This window comes from Barbus barbus (assembly GCF_936440315.1).
Source record: "Barbus barbus genome assembly, chromosome: 43".
NCBI lineage: Eukaryota > Metazoa > Chordata > Actinopteri > Cypriniformes > Cyprinidae > Barbus > Barbus barbus.
The window spans coordinates 19,158,158-19,181,444 of record NC_136721.1 but is presented as its reverse complement, the minus strand read 5'-3'; the positions used below and the strand labels follow the sequence as shown (position 1 = coordinate 19,181,444).

Genomic DNA, 23,287 nt, shown 5'->3' with positions numbered 1-23,287 from the left:
GATACATATGCTTTTATTTGGCTAATTTAATATTTCGTTTTACGTGACACTAAATATTAAATACGATATGTATTTATAAACGTACCTGCCATATTCACACAGTCAACATCAAAATATGAAGGACATTGTACGAGATATTTTGCCCGGAAATGAATTAAATCTGTAGCGTTTGGGAGGCGCCACAGGGTTGCAGGCTCTGCGCAGATATCTGGAGCCTATGATCAGCATGAAGACTTCACCTGGCAGGATCCTATGGCAGCTGATCAAACGCGTATTGGCCTCAGCTCTTGTGTACCTAACGCAGCAGCGCGCGGAGCCTGTCTGTCCGAGACTGAAGTCTTCACAGCACTGGATTCATACTTTGGATATACCTGCAACATCTAAGGCACATTTTCGCAAAAAGCTGTCAGAAAGAATTTTGAGGGAAGCGGTAGGATTTGTAAGTAGGCTACATATTTTCCTTTCTTTTATTTAAATGAGATATTCCATTGCGGAATCTATACTGTTTTAGTTCACATTTGACTATTTACCGAATAATAGTAACAATGTAGATATTTGTATTTATGATGTGTATAGATTTGAATATTTAAAATATATTTTATATTAGACTTCACTGTTCTTTAATTTGCGTATATTTACTGCTACTAGAATAGAAATGCTACAAAATAAATATATAATATAGTAAACCTGAAAAACAATATTTTTATTTTATTTATTTTGATTTCAGGGTTTTCAATTTTATTTCGGTGTAGAACTTATCTCGAGTTCTCAAGATTGTCTGGAATAAATTATGTCAAATTTACAAGCAAATAATCTGTCTTCTAGCAAGTTTAGTTAGGAACAGTTATCTAACACTGTTGCTTTATCTTTAGAAGTAGCTACAGATGAGATCTAGCTAAAAAAAAAAAAAAACACACAGGGTGGAGATAAGAAAACAAATGCTGCCTAGTCAGTCAGCACTTCATTTTAATTAGGATATGTTGTATTTTATTGCAGTACATATTTAGATATCATTTGCTATCCAGTAATTCATGGTACACTTGTGTGGTCTCTTCTAGAGGCAGTGACCGGAAGCTGACCATCACCACCTCCTCATGATGCACATGAACAGCTTGTTGAACCGATGGAGTAAGTATTTATAGTTTCACTTGTAAAATGCTTTCCTTATCAGCTTTTTTGTTGAAAAGGACAATGCAGAACATATTTTGGCTGCCTTTACGTACAAGCTATATGTCAAAGTGTATTTTGTTTGGTCTGAGAGGGATATGAACCCTAATAGCCTGGGTTAAAATTAGTTGCGAGTTAGGTCAGAAGTGTGGATTGGTTTGCAGTGGAAAATGACCATTTGTCTACCCGTCTGCCCAGCTGTTACTGAATGGCATATGTTGGAAATTTATTGCGGTTGGCACATATTTCGTTGAATAAATTACAAATGCATATTGTTAGGAGTGTGTCACTGGCTATTAAAATCATGTGTGGTTGACATTCTTTTTCTCAAATTTATCGCTTGTGTCTGTCAAGAGGATTTATATTATGTACTGGGAGATTTGACTCTTTGTTTTGCAAATTATGTAGGTGTGAAGAGTTGTTGAGAGGTTAGAGAGTACGAATGGAAATGGAGGCGATAAATCAGATATTTATATCTAGTACGGTAACAGACCGCAGAGTGTCTACAAGTGCTGTCAGTTTAGCACAAACAGAAACACTGCTGATGGATGAGGCCATGTGAAAATAGAAATTTCAAGAACAATGTCATTTCTAGTATAAGCATCATGCACAGGATGTAGAAAATCAACTTTTATGAGATTTACAGCAAAATTGGTTAAAAAATGACTGGATTTGATTTGCTTTGTTAGTGTACAGGAAGAAAACGTTGAATGATTTTCTCAAGTCAGTGCATTTTTTTGTTTTCAAGCTTATTCGATATTATTCTCTGTCTAAGTCAGGATGTATTTTATACTCTGGGTCGAGGTACCAAACATTTCCCTGATGTCAGTTTTTTATTATTTTTGAAAGACGTCTTTTATGATCACCAAGGCTGCATTTATTTCATAAAATTACAGTAAAAATGATAATATTGTGAAATATTATTACAATTTAAAATAAATGTTTCCTATTTAAATATAATTTAAAATGTAATTTATTTCTGGGATGCAAAGCTGAATTTCCTTGACCATTATTGCAGTCTTCAGAGTCACAAGATGTGTGTTTATACAGACAGTCAGTTTGTTTAAATTTCATATTGTTGCTAATAGGTTTGGCCAAACTTGCAACATCTCAGACATGAGGTCAGTGACCTTTTTGACAGTTCTGTGAGGGGAATGTTTGTTACCTCAACCCAAAGCAGAACTGCAGAATCTCATAGTCATAAATGATTTGGACACGATGTCCAGGACATTTAACATGGCAGCAGGCCCTTTCTTATTGCTCCATGTCAATCAGTTAGTTCAAAATGAAAGTTGCTGGAATCCTGTTTGCAGTGGAAGGTCTCAATAGAAGGTTAAAGGTCATATATGCAGGCTAAACAAAGAGAACAAGGCCATTTATTCAGTTAGCCAGCTGTATTCTGGCAAAGCAGTGGTGCGCAACCCGCTAATGAACTCGGGCTGTAGCTAATCTCTCGTTTTCTTCATGTAATCAGGATAAATTTCAAAATCAGATGACCTTTTTCCTCACGTTTTGCATATTACCGGCTGGTAAGTCTTTAAAGATTTGGTTCGAGCTGCATGTGTTAACTTGGTAGATCCGTCCATACACGTGCAAATGGAGATCAAGTGTCTTAAAACCCCTGAACAATGGAAAAGAGTCTCGTTTTCACAGGTGTCGGTGACTTTGCTGTATAGCCTAAGAGTTTCCAATCGTATCAGTTCTTTAGGCCACAGTTGTGGATGTTGCTTTTCTGGGACTTCTTGATTTTTCTGAATTTGGTTCATGTAGCCTAGTTTTTATCCACAGTCTTTTTTCAAGGCTTTAATTAGTATGTCTTTCATCATGATATTGATTTCTAGTCTGGTAAGAACAGCAGATAGGTGCTTTTTCTCATGTCTGATGCTTCAAAATCTTCACAAAGTGTGGAATTTCACAGAATGGTGTCTCGGTATGAACCGTAGCCTATGTGTGTGTGTTTTTACGCTGCCGTTCAAAGTTTGGGGTAATATTGTTTAATATTTACATTTACATTTAGTCATTTAGCAGACTCTTTTATCCAAAGCGACTTCCAAATGAGGACAGTGGAAGCAATCAAAAATCAAAATATTTTTGAAAGAAGTGTTTTATGCTCAACAGAGCTACATTTATTTGACACAATACCTCAATACTTGTGCTTTTGCATTGCTCCAGTCTTTAGTGTCACATAATCCTTCAGAAATCATTCTAATATGCTGATTTGCTGCTATATTTTTTGTAATTATCAGTATTTATAACAGTTATGCTGCTTAATATATTTTTGCGAAAACCATGATTTTTTTTCAGGATTCTTTGATGAATAGGAAGTTTAAAAGAACTGAAAATTGATTTTTGTAACAATTTCTTGCATCTTGCATTTCTTGCAAAATCAATTTAATGCACTTTTACTGAAAAAAGTATTCATTTAAAAAAAATAGTACTGCCACCAAACTTTTGAACGGTAGTGTACATGACCTTATATCACTGTACTCAAATGCCTGACCTCTCTGACTTCACCGTAGCAGGTTTTTCCAGTGTTTGCAGAGCTCAGCTATCCATGTCCTGCAGGGCGACTCCTTTACTCTGTTTTTCTAATTGAAACTGATAACCTATGATTACACCCTGAAGATGTCTGTTTGTTGTAAAACAATCGGTTGTTGGACCCCATGTAGTTCTGACATTAATTGATACTTACACTTGACTACATTCCAGAGTCAGACAGTTGATTTCAAGAATGTTTTCTCCAGCATTTTGTACCTTTTGTACCATCATTTCACTCGGTTTGTGCTGTTTTCTATCATTTCTATGCCAATCCAACGACAACTTTTCAGTATTACGTTTGGCTCTCCCAGTCATGATGAATTAATAAAGCCCTAATAAAACAGAATAGAAACTATTAATCCTGAACACTAAAAGAAGAAGTAACTATGACTACAGTTTGTCTATAAACTAACACTAATAATAAACTAACACTGCCAAATATTTCACTCTTCTTAGCTGTGAGGCTGCACATGTCAGAATGTAATGCAGGCAGTTTGTTATGAAAATGTATGAGGCAGTGCAAACTATATAATTCATTATAAATAATCATGTGACATGCAAAGTGCTTGCTTACATATAGACATCCATAAAAGAACAGCACCAAAAAGAAAGCATGTTTAATTCTAATAATCTGAGAGGCTGGAAAATGGACATGAAAAACTAAATAAGGACTTTTTTTAAGGGAACGGTTCACCCAAATATGAACATTTGTTGAAAATGTACCTATCCTCAGGCAATCCAAGATGCATATGGGTTTAATTAGAACAGATTTGGAGAAATTTAGCATTCACTTGCTCACCAATTGATCCTCTTCAGTGAATGGGTGCTGTCGTCCATTGGTGAGCAAGTTATGTAATGCTAAATTTCTCCAAATCTATTCTGATGAAGAAACCCATGTCTATTTGTACTGATATTTGACCTGCATTTAAAGAAGTGTCTCGGTCCTGAATGCATTTGAATACTCATCACACCCGTCCTGAATGTGTAAAATATGCATGTGCCGTTAACATTACCTATGAAGACTGAGACCTGCTTAACCCACGCATGACTTCAGGGTTATTATCGGCCAAATCAAAGCACTAGAGATGGTTACCGATATGAAATGACAGATTTTCACAGCTTGTGGTTTCAGTAACCATCTGTGAGACGATATTGCACTGAATATTCTACCATAATATTAAGCTTTGGGATGAATGTAGTCAAACTGTAATCCGCTCTCTGCCTCTTTTTGTTTTTTTTCTCACTCTTTCTCTCTCATTCACACGCTTCAGAGCTCACGTCATAGAAAGTAGAAGGGATGTGACCCAGGGAGCTTCGGTTGCCACACGGACAGAAGGAAACTCAATAGATCTCTAAAGGAGAGCATCCAAAGAGACACACACGAGAGTTCTCGCCTTACACTGAATTATTTACTGTAAAAATGCCCTGTTTTAACCCTTCAGCTGTGCCAAATTTATTTATTTTTTTCCTGTGTGGAAGGGGTTTTGATTATGAAATAAAGCTACACGAATGTCATGATGCTCATTTTGCTGTAGAATAAATCAGTCTTAACCTTTATTTTTTCATTCCAAACAAAGTTTGCTTTGTTTCAGGCTCTCTTCTCACGTTTTCCAAGTGAATCAAGAGGTGAAATTCACCATTTCAGTAGGAGTGCTGTGTGTAGTCGAAGATTTAATTTCTTTTTATCCTTCACCCCAAGGTAGTTCAAACAAATGCTTTGCGTCACACTACATCTGAATCCATTCTACACTCGCTCCCCAAACTGTCTTTGTTCTCTTTCCATGTCTCATTTACATTAACATACCCGCAGACACTGAAAGAGACACCCTGGCTTGCTAAACCCCCTCAAAGACCACGTCAGTGGATGCTACATTCACCATGTGAGAGAGGCAAGGTACGTCTGGCGAAGCAGGTTTTAGGTGTCACGCATAACGACAATGACATCTGAGGATAGCGTTAAGACTCGTGTGCATGGGTTTGTGCGTGATTGTACAAGATATCAAATATCAGTCAGTTATGCATTAGCAGTAATCACGCTCTCTCTTTTATCGTACAGGATTAGTGAGTTTCTTATCTTATCTGGTGCTGTATGAACTTTGATGGTTGAATGAGCTGTCTATCTTTGAGTCCTGTTTACTTTAGGTAATTGTACTAAAGCTCTCTTTTTAGATGATAACAGAAATATCAAGATTTAGACCCTGATGGATCTTATTACATTACATACATATGCCACCATAATGCATTCAAGGAAGTTTTCAGAAAAATGTTTTGGTTTGTTCGCACATGCAAACACACACACATGTACCGCGCCCGCATTTAATATCATCCAAGCGTGACAAAGAAAATATGTCAATCAACACTTTTTGTTAGCATAGGTGCACTGCACATATGCCATGGATTTTCCACAAATTATCTCTACAAAAACTACTTTGTGGTGCTGTGTGTGGTATAGTAATGTATCGGATGGAAATACTGTACCATGGTACATTAATACAATAAGTTTTGTCTCATTTTTATTGCTACTATTTTGCACATTTTTAATAAAAGTAAAGTCATCAAAGTTATTAAACAATATAAGCATATTTATTGTATAGAAATGATTGCTGTACACACACGCGCACATACTTTTAAATATTACATTTTTAAATATTTAATTATATATAACATCTTAGTGTAACATTTAATATTTTAAATATGAAATTGTATTACATTTCAGTATTTGAATTTAAGTATTTTAGTTTTGTAAATACTTTTATATACCCCTAAACGATTAATTGATTAGCATATTCATATAATGTGGTATTTCCATGGTATATGTGTGAAAAACAAGGTAATATCATAATACTTTGCAGTTAGTGATTGTAAAAATTACATCAACAAGCAATTAGAAGAACAAAAACAATGTCAAAACATCTTAATAGGTAGCTACAGTAAAAAAAAAAAACTATTGACCAAAACATTTTAAAGGACTGAATTATGTATTTTGCAGACAAACATCAGAGCAGTGATCTAACCCAGTTATTTTATCTCTCTCTCAACAGCAAATCTCTTAGACTCTAAGTAATGATTACAGCCTTTTCTCCGTATGTGTGGCCAGCTAGTTATCTAACCAGAGTTTATGCTGAGCTAACACTGATATTATAGACTCTGTTTTTCCAGATGCGTCATCACTTTCGGGATTATTGCAACCAATACAGAGCTTTGAATATCCGAGGGTGATGTTAACACATACAGTATCTAATAAAGTGTGAAGGAGTGAGTGTGTGTCAGTAGCCTGGGGTCAGACGTTGGTGTGTCGGTGGCAGCTGATGGATAAAAGTTGTGGCAGGGCCATCACTGAGAAACCCTTTAGGATGTTGCGTGCCGAAGCCGTAAACACGTTAACGGGCATTTAGGACATCCAGTGCTCTGGGCACCAAACATGACGCGCAGTGATGTAATCTCCAGTTGACACGCTAATACGCAATTCAATGAAATGTCCAGCCTTATACACACTACACACACATACAGTAGTTTTTTTGCAAGCTGTGTTCTTTATAGAGCACATGGTCAACCGGAAGTTTGTGCTAGTACATAAAAGCTTGTGTAGTGCACAGCATTATCTGTGTTTAGCATCCATGGTCTAAATATTAAGCTCATGTTGCCTCATGTTATGAGATCATCCTGTGAGGACATTTGCAAGTTCTTAGGATATGGTTATGTCATGTCTGCTTGGCCTAAATAAAGCCAAATCATCTTTAAAGGCATGCTTACAGGATATATCTTGTTTATCTAGACCTTTAAATATTGCCACAAAGTCACTTTGGTCCACTTTGCAGCTTATTTAGGCCAAAAACTGCCAATGTAGACAGGAAAACATCTGGCCAAAATCCAGAGTGACCTACCACAGGTTGCTTTTCAAGGTGGTTAAATCTGAAACTGGATATAACTGACAACAAAGGAGAATATGCAGGTGTGCTCAAGGGTGTTAATAACGATGTTATATATCATGAGATACACATTTTTTGGAAATTTTATTAAAATATACTGAAAAAAATAGTCCTTATGATAAAGTAATGATAGTCCTTTAAAAAAATTATTTATTTAGATTTTTCATGTACATAATTACAGTAATGAAACGGTTAAATTAATAAATAGCTCGATGTAAATGCATGTTTAATCCAGATGTAAGTATCTTATATAAAAGCATATTGTTATTTGAGGTATTGTGTGTTCTGATATTTTATTTTTTATCAAAAATGCATGCATTTTGTTTTTATTTGTCTGTGGATTATCCTGTGAATAGATGCAGTCTTGGACATATGATTAATCAATGCAGTAATGCAGGCTTTACTGAAAAAGTGGTCTTACGTTAGATGATTAACGCTCTATATAATATGATGAATTATTAGTCTTTTTTTCATATATTGTAAAACAGATTTTTTTTTTCATCTCCTACAAATAAGTCTTGGTTGGTTTGATTACTCTTGTGCAGTGTAAAACTAAGCTTTATCTCTCTTGCTTCTGCTTTTTCTGTTGTAGATGAGATCTCCAATATGTGTGAGGTAGAAGACACTCCAGAACCAGTCAGTCCAACGCTGCTCAATGAGTCCACAGACACCTACTGCCAGACCGACTGCTGGCACCGACTCCGCACCACGGTCCGAAAGCTAGAGTTCTGGGAAGACTTCAGCGCAGAGCTTATCGGAACCGGTTTCTTCTCCAAGGTCTACAAGGTAAGGGTTCCCTGTCAGTAATGGGGGAGCGAGACAAATTACTGTTTGGAGATTGAAAGTTTGCGAAAAATGTGCTAAAATTGCTAGAATGTCCTAAAGGCGGTGTGTAATAATGGATGCGGCTGTTATTGAACAGCACAGAATCTGATTAGATAATCTGCCCTTTAACGAAAGTGCACTGATTTAATCAAAGCTGTAAAAATGAGGCACATCAAGATCTCAAGCGTTGAGACCTTCAAGATAAATGTTTTCATTCCACCACCTGCTGCCTTTCAAGAGCAAAGGTTTTGTTCCGTATCTCCAGTATAAATAATTGCTAGGGATTTTGTACCCACCCAAACTCTGTTGCCAAAATGTTATATATATCTTCTAGTCATTTTGTCTGTAAATCACAGACCTGTTAGTCCTTACAACAGAACCTTACAGACATGACGTCTCCTAAAAACAAGCTTTAACCCAAATAAGAAATACATGTTTAACGTCATGTACCGTCACCACCTTGTCAAGCTTATATGATCTTGAAAACCTTCACAAACAAGAAAATAACTAGATGGTTTTAAAAAATGCCTGAGAAAACTGTAACCACATTATTGATATGCTAACTTTTCTTGTTTTGCAAAATCTCTTCAGCATTCCTTTTAACCTCTATAGTTTCAGTTGTAAGAAACCAAACGGCATTTTGTTACAAGTAATGCCAACGCTCACAAAAATGCCATTATTATAGTGTGAAACACTTGATACTATCTTGAAGGAAAGACTTCAGTGAGGGCTAAGATCACAGCAGAGCTTTACAATAGCAGAGTGACTGAAACTAGATAACGCATTTAATATCAATACACAGAACGTGAAAAACTGTGCCTCATTTCTCCACTGTGACCATTCTCACACCGCGGGCCAAGTAATGACAGCATTTGTAAAGAACATTGTGTCCTAAAGGAGACATGTACTGTACAGAATTAACCCAGGGGAAAATAAGAGTGATGCTCCTTTTTGTTGTGAATGTGTTTACATGATGTCAGTGAAGGAAAAACGTATCAGGAAATCCCTCCTGTTGAAACTCCCACTGTATGTACAGTATGTGACGCCCTCGCTGCTGAGTCAATAATGATGTAATTCACCTTCGCTCAGGTGATGCACGGCACCACGAAGAAGGTGATGGTGGTGAAGATCTATAAGAATGACGTGGATCAGAACAGCATCGTGAGGGAGATCAGTCTACTTCAGAAACTCTCCCACCCCAACATAGTGAGGTGAGCCGCCTCTGCGCACACGATTAATCACTTCCATCAATCCCACGCCGGCCTGATGCTCATAGCGCCCACACAGAACATGGGAAGAAAACAACTCTGACTCTGTCGGCCTAATACTGATTAATAAAACCCGACTGGGTTAAGATTTCCTGACCTTGAACAAAGGTAACCGGTGAAATGGCTATTATTTAGATGGTGTTCTGATATTAAAAGCATCAGCCTGTGAGACTGTATTACCTACACACAGCCCTTGTTTTAGAGACTGAGTTTTAGTCATGTTTGCCAATCATTATTAGTATTGCTTTTAAGTATAGATGATATATCTGCACCAGGTTAGTTATCAGATATATGTTAGATATTTTTATTTAATTGTGCAAACCTAATTTCTAATATTTTTATTGTTAGATTGCCTTTCCTGTCAACTAACACTCACAAAAGTTTATCTTCAAGAACATTAATAATTTAATAACACCATATAAGTCTTTAACAAATTTCCATATGAATATCCATTTTCATACTGCACACCTGTAGCATTTAAAACAATTGATATTTGCAATTTAGACTATTATTTATATATATATATATATATATATATATATATATATATATTAGTGCTGTCAAATGATTAATCGTGATTAATCACATCTTTTTTGTATTAATAATATATTTGTTATATAAGTTTATATAACAAATATATTATATTTTTGTTCACATAATATATATGTGTGTACTGTGTATATTTATTTTGTATATATAAATACAAACACATGCATGTATATATTTAAGAAAAATATCTTGTTTATATATTGAATATATTTATATATAATATGAAATGTAAGAATATAAATGTATATACATGTAAATATTTTCAAAATATATACTGTGTTTGTATTTATATATACATAATAAATATACACTGTACACATACATATATTATGTAAACAAAAACTTTTATTTTGGAATGCGATTAATTGTTTGACAGCACTAATATTTTTTTTTTATTATTATGCAAACATACTATTTACAGGGGACAAACCAAATACAAAATAACCAAGGTCGACAAAACATACATGACAGCCAACATGATTTGTGTGAGTGAGTGAGTGTGTGTGTGTGTGTGGTTGTGTTTGTGTGTGTGTGTGTGTAAGTGTGACTGGGTGTTGGGGATGGAAGTATATAAACAAAGGAAAATGTAAAAAAAAAAAAAAGTACAACAGACATAACAATAGTAAATAAACATAATAGTAATGATAACAGTAATAATAATAATAGCATTAATAACAAAAATTAGAGGATGGAGGGTGAGGAAGGTGATAAGTAATAATAGTAATAGTAGTAGCAATAATATTAACAAAAATGATAAATAAATAATAATAATAGTAATTAACTCAATTAATCAGAAATGAGGGCAAAGTTGGAGGGTGTGGAAAATGACAAATAGCATTAATAGTATTAATTAGTAATTAGTAATAGTAGAAACAATAACAATAATAAACTTATCGGGGGGGGGGGGGGGGGGGGGTTGGAGGATCAGTAAGAGCACAAATAATAATAACGGTAGTAGTAGTAGTAATAACAAAATAATAATAATAAAGCTATAAATAGTAAGATATTGTAAGGCTGCCTCTGGGCCCTTTGTGAGCACGGCATAAATTAGAGCCACAATAATGCACTAATATTTTTAATAAATATATTTATCAATTATCGTTAATAACATGAAAATAATGTTTTGGGATCAGCCAGAATTCTAATATCTCTGAGTGCTCATACTTAGGATAAGAACTAACATTTAACCCTTTGTATTCAGGCCATATCTAGAGACCATAATATTATAAAAACGTGGCTTCCTTTGACTACTCAGAACACTCAATAGCATCTAAAAATTACTTTGAGTTTGAGTAAGCAACTGCATAGCAACACCCTTTTAACCGCCCTATCATGATATAACAGAGAGTTTTAGATAGGCATTACTTTCGTTTGGTTGAAAATGTATTTGCACTACTAATTTGTCTCATTTACGAGTTTCAAATTGATCTCAAGTCAATTTAAAGGGTTGTGATGAAAATGTATGCGGATGTATAAAGTTCACAGGTGCTGATTGAATGATTTGTCATTCTGTCATTTATGTCATTACCTATGCAAACTTCTAAACTTTGCATAATTCCTCAGTTCTCAGACGGATAAAGTAAAGTACTGTGATTTTCATTCTGTAGGTACCTGGGGATCTGTGTTAAGGAGAACAAGCTGTATCCAATTCTTGAGGTGGGTGGCAACTTTTAGGAATTAGTATTCACAATTCAGCATATCCAGTTTTTTGCCTTCTCAACATGCTGCCCAGAAAGTCTCATGACACAAGCAGTGACTCACCATTATGTTTTTCTAATGTGTTGAGAGTATATAATTTCCTACAAAGAAAAATGTTTCCTGATTTAACATGCTGCAGAAGTGAGCTGCATTTTCACTGTTTAAATCATAATTCGAAGTGTTTTATAATCTCATGTCATTCCCTCCTCAACCTAGTATGTTAGCGGAGGCTGTCTGGAGGAGCTGCTGGCCAGGCATGACGTCAACCTCTGCTGGAGAGAAAAGATTGAACTGGGCTGTGATATCAGCCGAGGAATGACCTATCTCCACTACAAGAACATCTACCACAGAGATCTCAACTCTAAGGTGAGGACGAGTGAGTTGGCAGACTTTAGGGATCAAAGTTGAGCAATAATGGAAAAGATATATTATGAAATATCACCTCACAGTGTTCAACCTAGATTTGAAGGTGTGTGCCAAGAACACGCCTTGCATTTATAGCTAATGACAGACATTTATAATGTCACTCCATTGAAATTTCTGCTAATGTTTTTTACGTCTAATGTTCTATTAGCTTGCCAAACTTGACTGACTTGAGTCATGTTTTGAACAAAATGTGTTCAATACATGATTCAGCGAGTACCATGCAGATAATACCACAGATTTTAGTGTTTAACTGGTAGTTAGCTCACTTCGCTTGTGCCCGTTTCCTCCTTTCTCATATAACCTACTTATTTTTTATTGCTTAGGTACAATTTAGTTTCTGATATTAGTTGTGAGATAAACATAATATTATCCACAATGATCCCGTAATCTTCCAAAGTGAAGATTTGCATACTTACACAGTGGCCCCAAAGGTATCTGGATGCTTAAGTCAAAAAATATATTTGAAATAAAAATTAATTTCATTGCATTAGAGAAATATAAAAGTGATATCTGCAAACTATTGCTATATTTTTTTCTAACTTTTTAACATTTCAGCCATTACATTTTAACCAAATAAAGTAAAGTTAGTTCTGAAAAAAGTTTGTTTAAATTGTTTATTTGAGTTTAATGCATTTTATAGGTAGTATGTGTGCAAAAATATCTATTTGGCTTCTATTCACTTTTGGCATTTTGTGACAAGTAGCGCTCAGTGTGAGTTTTTCAATGTGTGAGTCTCAGAGTGCTTGATATTATCTTGAGTGAAAGGCTTTGGTTTCTGTAGATTTACTTCAGTTATGGTTTCCATTCATCGCTTATGAACACAATAGCAGTGTGATGGAATGTAGATAATGTGCTTACTACCGAAACGCACAGAACATGAAAAACTGTGCCACATGCCTCTACTGTGACCATTCTCACACCACGGGCCAAAGTATTTCAACATTTTTGGTACATACATTGTGTCCTGAAGGAAACGTGTTTTGTAAAGGAACAGGATCAGCCCTGGGGAAAATAAGAGTGATGCTTCTTCATGTTTTTCTACAGAATGTGTTTATAGAAATCCAGTGAAGGAAAAAACGTATCAGGAAATCCTTCCTATTGAAAATCCCACTGTAAATACACTGGCGTTCCAAAGTTTGGGGTCTGTAAGATTTTTTTCTCTTATGTTCACCGAAGCTGGATTTATTTGATTAAAAATACAGTAAAAACAATTATATTGTAAAATATTATTATTTATAAAGCAGTTCTTTCTGGTCCTCGAATCTAATTGGCTGAGAGCCTTTTACAGCAGTGCGATATTCTAGTGATAACAGAACTCTAACTCTTTCACCATTTGTATCACTCCGCTTGCAGTATTTATCAAAGAGAGTCTCATGGCGGACACTCAAATCTATTATAATTTTATAAAAAAATCTAATTTTTGTGTCACAGAATGTAGTTTTTAGGTGAGAATATACTTGTTTAGACTTCAAATATGCGATTTGTTAATAAAGATAACGTCTATTTGAAATTTTGCTCCAAAGTTTTTGGAGATGTGAGTTCAAATATTACTGTTATTGTGGAAACCGTGATATAGTTTTTCAGGATAATGCATTTTGGGAAGGGAACCTGCTTCCCTATAAAGCTGTAAGCAGAGAAAAACAGTCATGGTCTTGACAGGTTTAACTGTGGCAGTTGCCAGGCTGCAGTGAGCACAGGCCTGTGTGTTTGAACAGAGATGGGGAGGTCAGACCTTTATTATGCTAATGCTAACCTTTTTTTCTCGTTTCCTTTCTTCTCGCTCTCTCATAAGAAATGACCCGCTGACTCCTGTCAACTGTCAAGCTTTTATCCTCTCACCCTGCTCACAAGCACAATTTTAAAAGCAGACATAACTAAGCCTTGTCATTTTTAAACAGTTTTTATGTTTTATAACTAGATTTTTACATTTTCTGAAGAAAATGCATGTCCATGCTAAAGTAAACTCATTGTCACAATGCTATGTCGTTGCTAATGTGTTGGTAGCTTGGGGTTGTTTACTGGCCCAATGTAAGTCCGAGGGATTTTTTTTAGCTTTTTATCATCCACCAGGCAAAGAAAGTGCCATGTAGAATTCATATGAAGTCCATAGCACAAATATTGCTTACATGTTGTTTACAAGCCATTACACAGCGTGGAGGTAAATTGCTTGCACAACACGGCAGGTTCAAGTTTCCACGCCGGAGGTTACGTGTGGTTGTATAGCTGCCTTATGTCAATGGGTTTACTTAAAATACATGGATACTGTTACTGCCACACATGAAACCTCAGAGCATGATACCACACTCATTGCACATTCTCACTGATGTCCTATTGATCTCTACCTGATTCTCTGGTGAAAGACTACTGTGTGTGCTTTAAGTTGAGTTGAAGTCAAGAGAGTTTGCTCTCACCTTTCTGCATCATATTTATCAATTTGTGCATTTTACTCACTAATGTTACTGATTCACTGACTGAACAAAATACTTGTCAAGTAAAGCTTATTGACATGGTTTCATTAAAATAACTTGGGAAAATTACGCTAAATGAAGTTCTCTTGATTACAAGAGCAAAACATGGGCAAAAGATTTAGTGAAAATGACGTAAAAGTTAGAACACACACATATCCTCCTTTAGGGACAAAAACTTTTATTTTGGATGCGATTAATCATTTGACAGCACTAATTTATTGCATACTATTATCTATTATTAGTTCAATCATATGTTAGAGCCTTGACTTAAAACAGCAACTATAAAGCTTGGATAACTGCACAGCTTTGGAGTCATGTGCTGATGACAAACTGTCCATGACACACCAGATTTGAATAATTAAATGGTCAAGTAATGTCTGGGATTTTCTTTAGGTTCTTGGGGATTTTGTTATAGAGATGCAGAGTGAAAGACAATTTCTTAGTTCTCAATCTTCATGTGGAGCAATACTGCCATCTTGTGTAATTGTGCTGCTTTATAGTTCTGTTTGAAAGAATTGTGGGTTGTAAAATGGCTTTGTCATTTTGGTAATCTGAGATGGAAAAAAAGCTTCCTTATACTTTGTTCCCTTTGCTTATTTTTGTTTGCTTTCTTTCCTCATACCACATTGACAGATGCAAGATCAAATCTAATATCTTATGCAACATACTACATGTGGAATCTTGTTTTTATCAATCCAGAACTGCCTGATCCGAGTGACCTCACGTGGCAGGGAGGCCGTGGTCACTGACTTCGGGCTGGCTAGAGAAGTGGGGGATCTGCCTGCAAATGACCCTGACAGGAAGTTGTCTCTGGTGGGGTCAGCCTTCTGGATGGCGCCTGAAATGCTTAGAGGAGAGCCGTACGACCGCAAGGTACTGAGAACGGACAGTTATGGTTGGATAGTCTCTTTCTCGAAAATTAAATTAGTATTGATTTACTGACAGATTTCACATTAATCCACATAACCTTTTGCAGTTGTGTCTTAATTAAAAATTAACCTTCTGATTTGATGCCAACCTTAATAAGTCAGGGCTGAGGTACAGATTTGGAAAGTCATTTATAATGAGTAACCGATACAATAAACTGTGAGCTGTTTTTGCTTCATTGAGAGAGAGAGAGCCAGTGCTGGTGCTGATGTTATTAGAGACTGAACTGAACCTCTGCTGACTGGCCGTTTTCCCTTGTTTAATCAAAGGTTGATGTCTTCTCTTTTGGGATCATGTTGTGTGAGATCTTAGCAAGAATCCCTGCCGACCCAGAAGTGCTGCCCAGGACAAAGGTAAACACACAAAGAAAACAGTTTCTACACCTTTTTTCAGCATATGCAAATGAATACTACTTCATGTACACTATATAGTTACACAGAATGCATAATTTAGTACTTGCACGAGCTCTGGGATGATTGCATACAATCCTTAAGAGAGGCTTGTTATGTCGTGTGAATTAATATGGTTCTCTTTGCTGCATTGGGGATGAAAGTAAGGTCAGACAGAGTGATTGCGCTCTGGTGTACAGCAGTGTGGTCATTTACGCTTCATTAATGCTGATGGACAGCCGATGATGTCTGGAGGGGAGAGAACAGATAGATCTGATCTGGGTCAAGGGAACCATCGCACGGACATGTAGATTCTTTAGTATGGATTTATTCATCGTGCTCTTCTATCACATCAAGGATAATGATTTTTCTGGTCGATATACATTTTCACTGTAGTTGTTAATATATGTATGAGACATATATTAAGACACGTGGTTGTCATGTATATGCTACCAGTCAAGATTTTGTTAAAGTTTTTGAAAGAAGTCTCGTATGCTCATCAAGGCTGCATTTATTTGATTAAAAAATTAAGTAAAGTTTGCTTTGACCTTCATAACTCTGATATAGTTTGTAAGATTTGTCTGTACTTTTTTAGTGTTTCTTATAATTTGCTGGTGATTATAGTTTATTTTTGTATTTTCTGATGAGATATAATTTATTTTTAAGGTTTGTCTTGCAGTTTTCTGGTGAAGTATAGTTTGTGTTGCAATTTTATGGTGAAATACAGTTTGTTTGTAAGGTGTTTCATATAATTTTCTGGTGAAATTTTAAAGTTGGTCTTAAAATAATCTGGTGAAATATAGATTGTTTGTAAAGTTTGTTGCAATTTTGTCGTAAAATATAGATTTGAAAGTGTTTCTGGTGAAATTTTCTAATGAAATATAGATTGTGAAGTTTCTGTTGCAATTTTGTGGTGACAGTTTGTAAAGTGTTTTGTATAATTTTCTGGTGAAATCGTATAGTTTGTCTTAAAATGTTCTTGTATAGTTTGTAAAGTTTTTGTTGTAATTTTCTGGTGAAATATAGTTTGTAAAGTGTTATCTTGCAGTATTATTGTGAAATATAGTTTGTAAAATTTGCATGACTTTTTTTGCCCTACACTTTCCTAGTAAAATACAGTTGTTTGTCTTTGACACCCTTAAAGAAATGCATTCTCATTTTTTTCTGAGATAACCACTGAATGCTGCCAACGCCACATCTTTCAGTATGCATTGTCCTCTCAAAGGAAATATTGACTTCAGTGTGTGATCTGTTGACAGGACTATGGGCTGGATGTGGAATCGTTCAGAGAGCTGGTGCAGGGCTGCCCAGAGCGGGTTCTGGAACTCTCTGCCAGCTGTTGTCAGGTATGAAGTAGCGACTCAAGGGTCATGTTTAATATGGCGTGACTGTGAATAGAACTAACACCTGTCAAGAGAGAGATTTCACCTTCAGCATTCATAATGTGGCTCCTGAATCACCAGGTTAACTATTTGAAGATGTACTATATGTAACAGATTCAGTGAAACACCAAAGCTTATCCTGTTTCTGTCTTTCTCTCAGATGGATGCATTCCGAAGACCTTCCTTCTCTGAGCTCCTGGATGAGCTGGAGGACATCGCTGAGACCCTAGAGCCACCAGACAACAACCTAACCACAGGGTGATGTCACAAATCGATCCTAACAAACCCCTGGACTGAAGGATTTAAGGGACTGCGCTACATAAGAGTCTGCAGCGGTGGACCGTGACTGGCACTCTGTTCTCCCAGGAGCAGAATATACAGGGGAATGTCTGGTAATTGAGGACAAAACCACTCAACTGAATGTTCGCTCAATAACCAGCTCTGGACGCCCTCCCTGCAGCGTGTGACCCTGAATGATTGCGAGAGTCCATTTGAGAGGCTGAATTTGACCTTTTCCATTTTTATTTCATATAGATGAAAGTAATATGATTGTTTAGGGACCAACGTGTCAGCTGACTTTTTTAAAAGACCAAATTAAAACCATTCCTGTTTTATATGGGCTTCAGGAAAATATTACTTTTTTTGTTTGTTTAGGAAATGAGTTTAAAAACGAATATACAGCAGAGGTTGCACAGACCTGGAACAAACCAGACCAGAGAAACTAATTTGTCCTATATTTGATTTCACCTTTTAACTTTTGTGTTTATAAAAACTAGCATATTCTGTTAAAATAATTGCACACTTTGCTTACTTGACACACACTATTAATGTCACCTATTTATGTCTTTTTCCACTTGCCATGTCACCCATTTTTCCCACTGTTAACATCCATGTCTGATTGATAGAGCTCTAAAATATCCAGTTAAATTGATTAAAAATATGGTTATAGAATATGCATAGAGCTCAACTTTTAAAACAGTGTTTTTGCACAAATACATAATGTATTACTGAATAATAATTCAGTTCATTTAGTCATAAAAGCTAAACAATCACACAATAACAGTAGAGAGCTGTTTGTTAATGTACTACAGTAAGGGCTGTGGAATCACTGTTTTCTCAGGTCACAAAGGTTGGGTCTTGTACTTTGTTTGTATAGTTCTTTCGCAGATGTTCACAAACCATTTCGTCTTTCTAAACCAGAATCTATTTTGTTTACTGAGTTTAATTGAACTTTGTATTATTCCTGACTATTTGTGTATATGGTGCTTGGTTACATTCATATATGTATAAATCTAGTTTATTAGTTACACCAATAAAAGCATACTGATTAGTTTAAGTTTTTTGACATTTATTGAAACACCGTTGAGCAATATGTGTTTAAACGATTAAATGTAATAAAAGGAAAATAAAGAAATAAATTACTTGGTAAAAACAAATATAGTTCATTTGTAATCAAATTTAATCCTGAATTTATTTTTACCCTTTTCCGGTACTATTTTCTGTATTTTGTTTACATTATTATACTTTTTAACTTTTATTTACTAATGCTTTCATTTCTTTTTATATTTATTTTATTACATAAAATATCCATAAAAAGCATATTAAACCAATAAAAGCATATTGATTAGTTTTCTGTTTTTTATTTCCAAAAACACTAAGCAAAATCCATCAAAAATCAATATGTCCTTATTAAACTTCCTTAGACTACATTAAAAAGCTCTACTTAAATCAAATCACGACAGTAAGTCAATATGATAAGTACTTGGGCATGACGAAAACAAGGCTGATTTGTGTCCTTCTACTGTGTGGGTTCTTATTTTTGTCATTAGTATTCAGGTACAGTTCAGGGTTCCTGCTTGGTTTCTCTGATATGGGTGTCTGCATTACTGCCCGTGTTCTCCTCTGTAATTGAGGTGACTTGAAGGCCATGGGTTTACCGTTCTTACAATGCTGTGTGCTCGAAAGTTCGATCTCCGCCGGGCCAGTCCTGTAAGAGACACGGTTCAATTTATGATCATGGACAATGAAAAGAAAAAAAAAATCTATTTGGAGGCCACCAGCAGTGTGAAACGAGAGCATTTGGTGGTAAACAGCATGTATGATTTGTGACGAAGCCTTTACAGCCAGAGGAATATGTGACAGGGCTTCCTGCGAGGAAATTCATGTGGGTGATGGTAAGTGGGTGTCATTTCTGTTGGGAAATATGTTCCTATGGCAGTTGTAAATGACCCTGGTGTAACTGAACGTGGCAAATATATTGATGCAGGCCTCATTATATGGGAAATGCAATCAGTGTCTCTCAGTACAAGGCTGTCATACAAGTGATTCATTGAAACACATCCTAAGTACACTTGCCAAGACCTAATAATATCAAAACTTAATATACTAATAAAAAAGAGGCTCTGTAAAAAAAAAAAAAAAAAAAATGTATGAATTTAACAAATCAGTTCCTACACCAACACATCTGTCTCTGATGATTAACCATTCCTAAGATCAATAGAGTATTTGGGAAGACATTTTTTTGTAGGCTCAAACTATGACACACAATAAGTGCACAACTAACTGTCCAGTAGAATTAATATTGGTGGGCTTTAACACTTTGCTACTAAATAAACCTTAGATATGGCATGTCAGTAGTTTTCTAGTGTAAACTATAAGGGGAGATAAATTGAGGTTGAGGTTCATTAGAGTCACAAGGCATAAGCAATAGAGTGAAAGGGGCATCTGTGAACATTCTTACAACATCTAAAAAATTTTTTTTAAAAACTGTAAAAGACCTGCGTCAACAAAGAGTTGAGCAATCATATAGCAAGAATGGACTTTTTATTTTATATGCCGCTAATCAATGTTTCACTTACCAAAATCTGTTGTTGGCTGACCTGTTTCCTGCTTCAACATTTTTGCTTGACAAACTGGCTCATACAATTTAAAGGGACAGTTCACCCCAAAATTAAAATTCTGTCATCATTTACTCACCCTCAAGTTATTCCAAACCTGTCTTCTGGTGAACATAAAAATACATTTTGAAGAATGTGGGTGACTAAACAGTGTTGTTGATCCCTACTGACTTCCATAGTATGGAAAAGAAATACCATGGAAATCAATGTTAGAGAATCAGAGAATATGGCCTTGCAGGTCGGCCTTCACAAGCAATGCACAAGTCAAAGTACAAGTGCTCGGGATAAAGAAAGTGGGGTTTAAGAGTCAGCAAAATCATTTCATTCACTCTGGTCAGCATGTTTCAGGCAGAAAGAGTAATGGCCTTCTGTAACAGATTATCTACAGAAAGGTGAAACATCTAAAATTGTACAGCTGCAGCAGCAGCTAAAATTATACACAACCTTATTCACTGTGGAGTTCACTGTGTACACGTCATAATTGATTCTGTCATTATTTTGTTGATGCAGTCGTGTTTGTTATCTTGCACTGTTTGCTAATATATATGCTTATATATGAAACTACACTATACTAAGAGCTTTTAGTAAATGCTCATCTCGTGCGCCAAGAAAGTGACATTAAAAGCTCTTGTTCGTGGGCTCATGTGGGAATTGAACCGAGCGTCACATGTGGGGTTCAGATCCTTGAGTCAGCACACAAGATTTGCTGATTCCAGGGGTGCTTTGTATCCAGACGCCATGCTTAATTGTTTATTCAGAGAACAGGTGCAGCTACAAACATCTCCAAGCGCCATATGAGGATTATCGTCAGTACTCTGAAACTGCAGGTGCAAGGCCTGGTTTTGTAACTTTTCTTTCAGAGATTCTCTTCCCTTGTGTCACTCCTATTCTAGTCTGAATACAAACAAGAAGCTGATTTAAAAAAAAAAAAAAAAAAAAAAAAAAAAAAAGGAAGAATGTGGTTCCATGGAGACTTTTGTACTATTTTGTGCACAATATTGCTTATACCTATTTCTCTATATTGTTAATTTTCACACAATAAAACGAATTTGCCCTAAAACGAATAATTCTGTAATCTTTAATGCACTCAAACTGTAGTACATATGAAGGAAACTGAGGGAAATCAATCCCACACATACTTTGCACTTCATGTTTTTTTTATGATTGTGTGGATATGTTTGGTGACTCCAATATTTTTATTTTAGTTATCAAAAATAATAGTCTTTGAAATTTTTATCACAGCTAATTAAACCATAAATTATATAAAAAAAACGATTAATTTTAATATTTTTAAAATGAATGTATATTAGTTGTGGAAAAATATTATCACAAATAATATTTATTTTATTATATATTTTTTAAACGATCGAGGCTGTGAAGTTCAATGGATGGTAGTACTAACAACATATTGATTGACGAAACGTCTTTCGAAAAAAACCCTTTAATTGACCAAACATTTTTTAAATATAATTGATTTAACTTTAAAATTGCGTAAAATGTTTACCATTTTCCATCACAGTCTCGTTTTAATCCCCGTTAAATTCAAAATGTCATCTAACTTAGGTGTAGAAGAACTTCACGATAAATGTCCTTTCTTTCCTTATTTATTGTGTTAAAACAATGCAGGTAAAGTTCTGTGTCATACTCACCCTGTCCTCTGGGTGGCGGTACAGTCGAGCCTTCCGTCAGATCCTGGGTTCATGTCCAGAGCAGCTCTCAAACCTGTATAAGAGAAATGATATACAGGACCATCTCTCTCATCTAGGTCAGTGGATGATGGAAGAGAAAACTGTCACAGCTGAAGGCTTCCTGGCATATGGCTGTTTGGATTGATGTTCTCTGCCCAAGGCCAGTCTGTTCACTGCATCATTCTCAAGACTTCATATGAGCTTTCACATAAACGCAAGTCTGTCCACACAACTTTTATTGTAAGGTTAACTTTTCTTAGGCCTTAGCTAGTTGTCACAGTTCACTCCAGGGAATATTTCTCAGTCTATGTATATTTATTTATTTTATTTTTATGCAAATGCTATACACAATGTATATTTAAAAGTAAACGTACATCAAACCAGCCCTTTGGATATTTCCCCGACATATTGTGCAGTAACGAATAAGAATAAGACAAGAAATTGCCATTAATAAGTTATATAGAATTACAAAATATTAGACGTGACAACTAGCCTACTTTTTTATAGTTGACTCTTGCCTGAATTTAGGCCTTTTTGTTTGTGTGGACAAAATGTTCTGTTTTAAGGCTAAATTCGCCAATAAACCCATAAACAAACAACAAAATATAAAAATAAAAATGCTAATATTGTGTGCTTTAACATTTCTGGAATATTGTATTAAGTGTACTGGACTGACCAATCAGCATCCAGCATTTACATATCTATATAAAATATTTTTGTGAAACATGGACATATATAAATATTTATGAGCTATGAGAACCTAATTAATATTGCTGCTTCTGTTTTTAATGCTTAAAACACTTGTGTGTCAAGGCTCATTAGAAATAATGAGTTTATTATGCATAAGGTTTATTACATAATATTTAACAAATATTTCATCAGGTTTTTGATACAAGCTGGTTTAGGTGCTCATTTAGGTGAATGAATAAAGTAATAAAGAGGGAGAGAGGAGAGCTCACTGATCCCAAGCCCTTGCGGACCTCTGCCTGCCTGAAAGTGAACAGGCAAACAGTACAAGTGATAAATCTCTGCAGCTCAAGCCTGGAGGGCTGCAAGACGCACGTTGTGCTGTGACAGTCATCACCGTCCTCACCGCAGCCTTGAGCTCAGCAAGGTCAGCAGATCACAGCCCCCCT

General features: G+C 35.6%; 1 protein-coding gene across 1 annotated transcript; it reads left to right on the top strand.

Annotated features, from left to right (window-relative positions):
* The first annotated feature begins 178 nt into the window (after window positions 1–178).
* On the top strand, window positions 179–19,194 carry LOC306862360 (dual specificity testis-specific protein kinase 2). Its single transcript, XM_079405124.1, has 10 exons — window positions 179–439; window positions 1,059–1,128; window positions 8,227–8,420; window positions 9,549–9,670; window positions 11,884–11,932; window positions 12,191–12,340; window positions 15,568–15,741; window positions 16,065–16,148; window positions 17,444–17,530; window positions 17,727–19,194. The coding sequence occupies exons 2-10, from the start codon at window positions 1,095–1,097 to the stop codon at window positions 17,826–17,828; spliced, it is 996 nt and encodes a 331-aa protein (XP_079261250.1). The 5' UTR covers window positions 179–439; window positions 1,059–1,094; the 3' UTR covers window positions 17,829–19,194.
* The last annotated feature ends 4,093 nt before the right edge of the window (window positions 19,195–23,287 follow it).